The following is a 9596-nucleotide window of genomic DNA, read 5'->3' as shown; positions in this document are numbered from 1 at the left end:
GTCAGAGACCATATAGCCCGCAAAGCCTAACTATCCAGCCCTTTACAGAAAAGGCTCAATGATCCCTGCTTTAGACCACTGGCTTCCGCCTCCTTACCTCATACAGTCCAGAAATAGACTTAACCCACACACCAATCCAAGAAGCCAAAGCCAGTTTTATTTCACAATCTTTATTACAGTAGGATGATGGTCCTGGGCCACCAGCCTAAACCTTGTGGCCTTAGGAAAGACCTGTGTCAACAGGGCTTCCTCCCTCTCTAGACAGGGGCTCAGCCACCTCCAGGGCATCCCTGTTGCATTTTCTCTGCTGGAGGATGGGGCAGAGGGACAACAGGAGAGGAGGGCATGACCCCACCCCAGGCTGTAGCAGCTCCTCGGCCACAATGATCCTTTTGCCAGTAGCAGAAGGGAGGAAAATAGCAACCACCAGGGTTACCACCACTTGTGGGATGGCCAGGACCCCGTTATGTCCTCTTACAGTTGTGCTCAAAGCAATTAATAAATTAAAATGAGCCTTCAGCAGCAAAGCTGTCAATCACACAGAAGCTGAGCAGAAAACAAAGCAAAGAGGAATTTATAGCTTCTCTGGCTGAGGCCTAGGCCCCTCCCTCTAGGAGCAGCTGTCAGCACGGATTATATAGGGGCCTCCAAAGTACTGAGGAGTCATCTAGACTATTCCCCCTCATATGTGTCTATCATGCATGAAATTTCAGAGGGACCCCAATCCAAATGCAATAACCCTAGAAGGGGCAACACCTTTAGAAGGCACTAGAGCATTTTGGCAGTTGAAAACAGCCCCCAGGGGTGGGGGGCGCTCAAAAGGAATGCTGGCGTTATGTATCCAATTCTGTCCCATCAGCCTGCCCCACCCCCAGCTAGAGTTGGGAAAGGCGCTGCTGGTCAGATGCAGGGAGGAGGAGCTTGACTACCCACCGAAATGCAGACGTGGCTGGCCAGGCCCCTTAGTGCACACTGCGGGGATGGGTAGGACCAGACCCCTTGGGCTTTGTGAAGGGGGAACAGACGCCCCTTCAGGCTTCAGATGTGGTGTGGTTTGTTCCTGGAGGCAGGGAGGTGGGTGGCAGCGGCCCCTCCTCTGCTTAGTGGCCACTCCAGAGGGCCTCTCCAGGGCTACAGGTGTATGGCTGTGACATCTGTAGGAGTGCTGGTCTGGCTGGGCCCTTGGCTGCTGGAGCCCCGGGGGGCTTTGGGCGCTGGGCTGGAGCTGGTCTGGGCGGCTTCCCTGAGGCTCTCCCTGAGTGCAGCTTCGATCTGCTCCTGACAGGCCCGCAGGCAGTCCTGGGAACATGGGAGAACAGTGAGGACTGAACACTCCCCCCCATAGCATCTGGCAGCAGGTGCAGGGGAAGGACAGCTCCCAACACATGGGGAAGTCTGGGGAGGTTAGGCCACAGCCCAGCCCCAGGAATCGCTCTTCAGTTCTCAGAAACTAGCAAGAGGATGTGGCAAGGGAGTGTGAGAGCAGCCCTGCATCTGACACCGAATCCCCCACCCCCACTCCAGCACACCACTTGGCAAGAAAAGAGCCCCTAGGGCCAGTGCCCTTCACCCCACCCAAGATACTTGCTCTTCTCCAGACCAAGGCAGGAGATAAAAAGCCACAAAGCCCCAAGGTTGTGAAACCAGGACTCAGGACCAGGTTGGGGTTGGAGGTTTCCCTCTACTGGAGGCTCAGGGCATAGCACTATATGAATGGAGAGGCTGCTGCCCAGCTGCCCAGCACTCACCACTTCAGTGCCAGTGATCCCTGCCAGCAGCTCTGTAAGCTCATCCCCGGACATGGAGCAGGCACCCAGGCCTTGCACTGCAGCCCCAATGCTGCCCGTGGCGATCATGGATGGCGGGTACATGGCAAAGGTATAATCTTGGAGAGGAGGAAAGGGAACCATGAGATGAGGAAACCTGAAGGATAACAGCCAGCATGGACTTCCGACTCCTCGGAAAGTGCCAGGCAGCATAAGTAGAGCAGAGGACATGCTAGACAACTCCAGCAGTGGGTGGGGCAAGATATCGGCAAGGGAGGAAGACAGGAAAGAGTATCTTTCCTAGAGATCAGGACCAACTGCCAGTTTCCATAGGTCCAGGGAATAGACAAGACACTCCCTAGTGTGGGAACACAACTAGGGCCAAGAGACAGGGGTTCCATTCCCAACATGTTCACTGTGGGACCTTGGGCGAGTCACTTCTCTCTATACCCTCGGTGTCCCTCCTACAAACTGGAGGGGTCTGAGATCCCATAGAGCTGATTATGACCTGCTTTTCTGTATCGAGACTGGGGGCTCAGAGGGGATGTAATTTTCACAAATTAATTTTGACAGTATAAACCAGAATCTCCTAGTTACCTCTCACCCTTATAAGTCTAATGATTTTTCCAATTTGGCAAAAATGTGCACAGGGCTCTTACCTGTAGCACAGAGGGCCAAAAAGGTCTGGGCGTGCTTTTTGACCAAGGCCTGTCGGTCACGGGGCAGAGAAAGCCGGTGCAGAATGAGGGCCAGGAAATCATGTGCAATCACAGCAGCCAGGTCCCACTTGAGCTTCCCTAGGACCAGCACCTCCCAGTCCTGGAAAAGGGGGAAAAGGGTGGGGTCAGTGGCTGGAGAAGGGAAAAGGAAGGAGTAAAGCAGAAGTCTCAAAGTCTCATAGGCAGGGAAGCCCATCAAACTTTTAAAGCCCAAGACCTCAGTTTCTGATTTTAGGGCCAGGCACCATGGAGTTCAAGGCAGGGAAGAGGAGGGGCATGTGCTTTGAGCACTTACTGATCATTTACTAGGTGCCAAGACAACATACTTTACATGGATTATCCCTTTTAATCCTGTCTGGTTATGTTTAAGGGGCCAATAATTCAGGCCTTCTCCTGACTTCATTCAGGGCTCTGAGGATTTCTCCAGCCAGGGCTGAAAGACGGAAGCAGCAGATACCACAGCATCACTATGAACTGGGGACTCCTCTGGGATGAAGCAGAGACTCTCCCAACCCCAAGGATTTGTGAAAGGGCAGATCACCACTAGCTTCCCCTGCAACTCTGCATCCCAGCCAAGTCCACACCTCTTGAATCAACAGGAGGGAGTGTGACTCCTTCAATGACAGCCACTGAGCCTTTTCTGAGGTTCCTCAAAGGGGAGATTGCCCAACCCAAGCCACATCCCCTTGGTAGGATATCAGGGACAGGTCCTGAGGTATAGCACCCCACCCCACCCCCTTTAGCTGGAACCCATAATGCCCCATGCCACTTGACTTTCAGGAGGATAGGCGGAGGCCAAGCTAGACAGGATGGCCCCAAATGATTCCTGAGGGATCAAGTCCTATCCTCACCTACCCAAGCCTACCTGCCAGTACTAGGTTTTGGGAGAAGCCTGGAAGCCTCACCCCAATCCACTCATCATGGGTTCCCAGACCTGGCCCCATTTCTGAGTTGCACACATGAGGATTTCTTCATTGTTTTATCTCAGGAAGGAACTTGTGGGTTTGACTCCTTATTGAGGCAGAAATGGCAACCCCACCCAACCTCTTCCAGGCCCCAGCCACAGCTGTCTCTGTCTTGGCCCCAGCTTAGGTGTCAGCCTCTCAAATCAGTCCCTACCCTCAAAGAGCCCCAGAGAAAACAGCCTGGCCAGAAGTGAGGCAGAGAAATTACAACGCTACTCCCAGTGACTGTCCCAGGAGCCAACTCCTAACTCAGCAGTAAACAGAAGGGACCCAGCTTCTAAGGAAGCATCTGGAAGGCAACTGGGGGTGGGACTCTCCCTATGGGAAGGCAAGGGGTCATGTTTGAGGGAAGGTGGCCACCCTTCCCCATATCCAGGCAACCAGAGAATCCCAGTGTTAATTGGTGGAGAACACACCCCTGCAAGTGCTTAGCTTCAGTGGGTGGCAGCAGCCATCACATCCCTGACTTTTAAGGCAACCTGGTCTAGCTAGAAGACCCAGGTTCTACACTCATCTGCTCAGTGCGATGCTGAGGCAGGGAGCTTTCCCTCCCTCCTTGGGCCTCAGCCTCCTCTGCTGCACACGGATATGGACCAATTGGAGTTCTCAGAGGTCCCTTCCAACCTTGACCTTCTAGGAAGTCTTCTGGGCACTCCACACCCAGCTCAGACAAAGGGAAGAGTACTTTTTGCCTGCACTGAAAAACCCTCATATGTGGGCACACACACCACCTCCATCTTTTCACAAAAAGGAAGTTCCCCTTCTACCTTCCAGCCCCAACCCCTCCAAAAACATCTTGCTCTCTGGCCCTGGAAACTAGCTCCACCTTCAGACTTGCCAAAAACTACCAGATTCATCACAAAGAGCTGTGGAGTCTCCTGGATTCCCAACTCTGGCCTCCTACTCCCATCTCTGAGCTACTTGGCAGGAAGAGGAATCCTGTTCCTCGACTCACAGCAGTCGGGGGCCCCAGTACCCTGGCTTCCCTGCCAGCCAATCACAGCAGCCTGCTTGCTGCCCTCCTCCCTGGGAGATGGGGCCCAGAGACTCCTCTCAGGGTCAGCAGAAGACTTGGCCCGCCACAGAGCAAGGTGGAAGAAAGTGCCAGCTCACCCACCCTCTCCCCCCAGCCCCCTAGGAGACAATCTGCATGTCCTAAATAACCTCTTCCAGATCCAGCAGCTGCCCGGGACTGAGGCTCCTTCTGAGGCGGGACAGAACCGGTGACTTTCCTGCCCTGTCTGAGGCCAGCCCAAGTTTCCAGCAAGAGGCCCAGGGAGCCACTTCCCAAACCACAGGAGTGACAGCAGCTCCCCACAGGGTTATGAAAGACCTTGGTCAGAGAGGGCGGGCCGGGGGAGGGGGCACCATTATCACATCGGAAGCAGCTGCAGCTCACCTCCCTGCCTGTCCCTCAGCTTGGGCCTTTGGCTAAGGGGGGTAGAGGGAGCTGTTTCCACCAGGCCCAAAGCAGCTGCTCCAGTTCCTCAGAATGAGGACAGGAAAGGATTAGGAAGAAGCTGTCTCTTCCGGGATATAAGAGGAAGCAAAGAAGGTGGGATGAAATACATCAGCCCTTCCTTAAAGCAATCAGAGCCTGGCTTTAATTGGCTCTGGGAGGTTTTTCTATCACAAAGTCCACATGAGGATAAAGACTCAACCAAGGCAAACCCCCTCCCCCACATGAAGCACATTCCACTCCCCTACTCCAGTGGGGGTGTGCAGGCATGCCCTTCTGCTGCCAATAAATAACTCATGGTGGCTGCGTAAACCCAGAGGCAAAGTACTAGTGAGTGTAGACATGCAGTTTGACTTGTTGCTATCTGAGGGAAAGACCAGGAAGGAGTGGCATCCCCTGGAGGTCAGGAGGGCGTTTAATGCCTGACTGCAGCTCGAGCCTGGGCGGGAGTGATACTAACCATCACACCACACTGCCCCATCGTTTGTTCCACCCTAATTCCCTTCCCAAAGGTCCTGATCGCCTTGCGCCCTCTCCAGGGAGCAGAAAGCCTCTGATATCTCAAGCGTTCCTTTTCCTGGAAAGTGGGGAGACAGTATGTGTCGGGGGTGGGGGGAGTTACACACGCACCCGCAACTGGCGGGGAGAGACAGCGTGGTCGGTGTAGATGCACAGTTTTTCGATGGTCAGGGGCGTGGTCTCGCGCAGCTTGGAGGCCAGCAGCATGCAGACCGCACCCAGGAGCTGCAACTGCGCCTTTCGGGTGGGGACACAGGACAGGTAGCGATCCAGGTAGTTCATGGCCAGGGGGAAGACTTCCTCCTCACAGCGCTGCTCCTCACATACCTGGGGGAGGGCGCACAGTCACTGCTGGGGCCGGAGCGTGGGGAACACAGCAGCGCGGGGGTGGGGGCGCTGAAGTGAGGTGGGATAGGGAGCAAAAACGGGAGAGAGGGTAAGCTACTTACAGAGACAAGGACCAATAAAGGAGGAGGATGGGCCCTCCCCAAGGTGACGCCCCCCACTTCCTCTGCGCGGCCTCCTCCCCTCTCCCCTTGGTGGGGTGGGGGTGGTAAAGTCAAGGAGCCCTTCCTCAAGAAGGATTCCAAACGGAGACTCCCCTCCCCCACAGCGACGGGAAGTGGGACGCAAGGGTCACCCATGGTAGCCAGAGAGCTGGGACCTCACCCCCATCACCGCCACCACTGCACACACCCGAAGGGAAGGGAGGAGGCTCCTGCCACTGCCTCCCGCACTTTTCATTTCCCTGTCGGCCGGAACAGGGCGCGCGCCACCCCCATCGCCTTCCCCGCCAGAACCCCGCGACAGACACAGGAACCGGCTCCCGGGCGGGGGCGGCCGAGCCCAGGGTTTTCCAGGCGCGCTCTCCGGAGAAGGCCGGGAGGGGGAGGGAAGTGGGAGACGCTGTGAGAAGCCGAAGGGGAGACGATGTCCCTGGTCCCGTTTTCTCGGCCCGAAGAGAGGCACAGTTACGGTGCCAAGTGATTGGCACTCACAGTTGGGAGGAGCCGATTAGGGCTCGGGAAAGCAAGGGAGGCAGCTGGCTAGGGTGCCCTAGTGAAAGGCCAGGCCCCGGGGGTCTTAGCCTCGGAGCATCCTGCAGATTGCTGTGGGGACCGCGATGTCCCGACAGGGCGGCCCCGGTGTGTCCAGACCCGGGAGCGGTGGGGGAGGGGGACGCGTCCGGGCGGTACCTCCAGCATCCAGTAAGCCAGCATCTTCCGCATGTGCGGCTTTATCTCCCGCTGCACGCACTGGAAGTAGGAGGCGCGGGGCACGTAGCGCTCCTCCAGGCGGAGCAGGCTCTGCAGGACACGCTGGTCCCCGAGTAGCCGCGGGTCCGGCCCGGCCCGGGGCGCGTGCCGGGTGCCTTCGCAACACAGCAGCTCCATACTCGGGCAGCGCACAGGCAGGGCGGGAGTGCGGGCTCGCGAGTTTCAAGGCAGGCGACGGGCCGGAGAGCGCGGAGAGCGGGTCTGGCGCTGGCGCTGGCACTGCGCGGCGGATCCCCAGCCCGCCCGCCGCCCGCGCGCGCCGCTTCCCTGACAGGCGCCCCGCCCCTCGCGACGATGTAGCAACCGTGGAATGCTCGGACGTCGCAACGCTCCGAGGGGCGGGGCTGCGGCGCCCCGGACGGAAAGGGCTGGCTGGGCGCTCTCCCCTCCCTCCCGCGGCCCCATTGGGCCGCTGAGCGCAAGCCGGCCGGCTTCCGGGCACTCCGGGCCCTCTGGACCACCGGGTGCAGAGAACTTTCTAGGAGGTGGGCCTCCTACCCACCCACGAGCCCTCCCATTTTGCTTCTCGGACTCTAGTCACCCAGGAAAGAATTTTTCTCCAAAGGTCATTCATTCACTTATTCATTCGTCCAACCCTACTTCACCGGCTGCTTGCTCTAAGGAATGCGATAAATAATGTCAGAGTCAGTTCTTAGTGAACACTGCTCCAAAGCCTCACAATGTAATGACTCACTACATCTTCACGAAAACTCGGAAACCGAGGCAACTGTCATTCGGTTGGCCCGTGGCAGAGCTAGGATTGGGAATCTGGCCTTCTTGCTCCAGATTCTGTGCTCTACACCACTGCTAGTTAAACAGTGATCCCAGACCTGTCCCGTGCATGGTCATCGCCTGGGAGCTGGTTAGAAATGCAGACTCTCAGGCCCACCCCTAACCTGAATCAGAATCTGCATTTTAACTAGATTTCTGTGCACTTTAAAGTATGAGAGCTTTAGTCTAAATCAGCATATAGCAGAACGGAAAGGCCATGGAGTCAAGGCCTCCTCACCTTGTCAAGTTGGTTGCCCAGCTTTGGACAAGCCCCTAAAGTCGGTCTTAGTTTCTGTTTGGAGAAACTGGACGGAAAAACTAGATTCTCACTGAATCAGTTTCTCCCACAGACTCTGAGATCTACCGGTTGCATTTCTTCCACCTCCCAAACTTTTGGTTACTTTGTAGTTTTACCGGAAGCTGGATTCCCTTGACCAAGAAGCAGACAAAAGACCTCCAATAATGCTCCAAATGGGAGGAGGCTATAGAGGATCCCTGCCCTACTGGGGTCCTCCTGACTTAGGAGACACTAAGGAAGTGTCTCTTTCCTTACTAAGGAAGTAACTAGAGAAATGACACTATGTAGAAGATGTAAGTTCTGTGCCAACCATTTTCTGTTTATTATTATTATTATTATTATTATTATTATTAGTTTGAGACGAAGCCTCACTCTGTTGCTCAAGCTGGAGTGCAGTGGCGCCATCTGGGCTCACTGCAACCTCCACCTCCCATATTCAAGCGATTCGCGAGTAGCTGGGACTACAGGCACGCACCACCATGCCTGGCTAATTTTTGTATTTTTCGTAGAAACGGGGTTTAACTATGTTGGCCAGGCTAGTCTCGAACTCCTGATCTCGTGATCCGCCGGTCTCGGCCTCCAAAAGTGCTGGGATTACAGGTATGAGCCACTGCGCCTGGCCGAATTATTCTTTCTTCTATAATAAATTGTATTGTAGTTTTAATATCATAAAACACTCTTGCATTGTAGAAAACTTCAAAAATGCAGATAAGCCACAAAAAAAGGAAATAATCATTTGCAATTTGCCATCCAGTAATAACCCTTTAATATATCAATGTTTATTTGGTAATCTTTGTTCTATGAATAAACACACATTTTAAATGGAATCATCACAAACTGTTTTGTAAGCTTTTTTCATTAAAAAAAATACTGTTAACACTTTTCCATGCCATTAAATATTCTAGGACATAATTTGTAATGGGGACATAGTATACCATCAGCTGAATGTACAAAATGTATTTTGACAAACCTGTATTGGTGGAAATTTAAATTATTTCTAGTTCTTCCCTATTAGACACAATACTGTAAAATATTTTTGGGGTGATATCTTTGTGCACAGTCATGATTATTTCTAGAAGTGAATTAATTTCTAGAAGTGGAATTTCCCAATCTAAGGTTATGAAACATTCTAAGGCTTTTGATACACTTCTAATTGCCAAATTTTCCTGCTGAATAGTTAAACCAATCTACTCCACCATCATTACATACCTATTTTTCAAAACAACTCTGCCAACTAGAGAGTGAAAGTGGCTTATATTAGTAATAATAAATCTATTTTGGCATATTTTTAGACATTTACATTTCTTATATACATTACCCATTCATGTCCTTAGCTTATTCATTTATAGGGATGTTTGTTTTATTGATTTATAAATGCTCAGCAAATCTCAAAGATATTAACCCTTTTTGTATTTTTGTTTGGTTTTTTAACTTTGTTCATAAAAATTCTTGACATAAATTAATTTTTAAAATCAATATTTTTTAAACTTCTCATTTATAGAAACATGGCACTATGTATAAAAATGTCCCATCAGCCCAGCACTTTGGGAGGCTGAGGCAGGAGGATCACTGGAAGCCAGGAGTTGAAGACCAGCCTGGACAACAAAGCAAGACTCCTATCTCTACAAAAAATAAAAAATAAAATAAGCTGGGTGCAGTGGCACAAGCCTGTAGTCCCAGCTACTAGGGAGACTGAAGCAGGAGGATTGCTTGAGCCCAGGAGTTCAAGGCTGCAGTGAACCATGATGGTACATGACGTGCCTTAACATTTTGTTATCATACATTTTACAAAAACAAAATATTTTAGTTCATTGTTTTGACT

At 52.8% G+C, this 9596-nt stretch overlaps 1 protein-coding gene across 12 annotated transcripts in view; it reads right to left on the bottom strand.

Moving 5' to 3' along the window:
• Positions 1–154: 154 nt before the first annotated feature.
• CCND3 (cyclin D3) overlaps positions 155–9596 on the bottom strand; it is a 126389-nt gene continuing 116947 nt past the window's right edge. The window contains exons 1-6 of one of the 12 annotated variants that reach the window (XM_065544055.1): positions 6625–6974; positions 6125–6334; positions 5540–5755; positions 2426–2585; positions 1749–1885; positions 155–1299 (exon numbers count right to left, since the gene is read on the bottom strand). In XM_065544055.1, the coding sequence (XP_065400127.1) occupies positions 1132–1299; positions 1749–1885; positions 2426–2585; positions 5540–5755; positions 6125–6334; positions 6625–6822 (1089 nt within the window). In that variant the 5' untranslated portion in view covers positions 6823–6974 and the 3' untranslated portion in view covers positions 155–1131. Of the gene's footprint in view, positions 1300–1748; positions 1886–2425; positions 2586–5539; positions 5825–6124; positions 6418–6624; positions 6975–9596 lie in introns of those variants that run through there. The other 11 variants (XM_005553014.4, XM_074038098.1, XM_005553017.4 and 8 more) reach the window with 11 other exon arrangements.

The sequence above is a fragment of the Macaca fascicularis genome, chromosome 4, assembly GCF_037993035.2.
Source record: "Macaca fascicularis isolate 582-1 chromosome 4, T2T-MFA8v1.1".
Classification (NCBI taxonomy): domain Eukaryota; kingdom Metazoa; phylum Chordata; class Mammalia; order Primates; family Cercopithecidae; genus Macaca; species Macaca fascicularis.
Note: the sequence above shows the minus strand (reverse complement) of the source record. Positions and strands in the feature narration are given on the sequence as shown.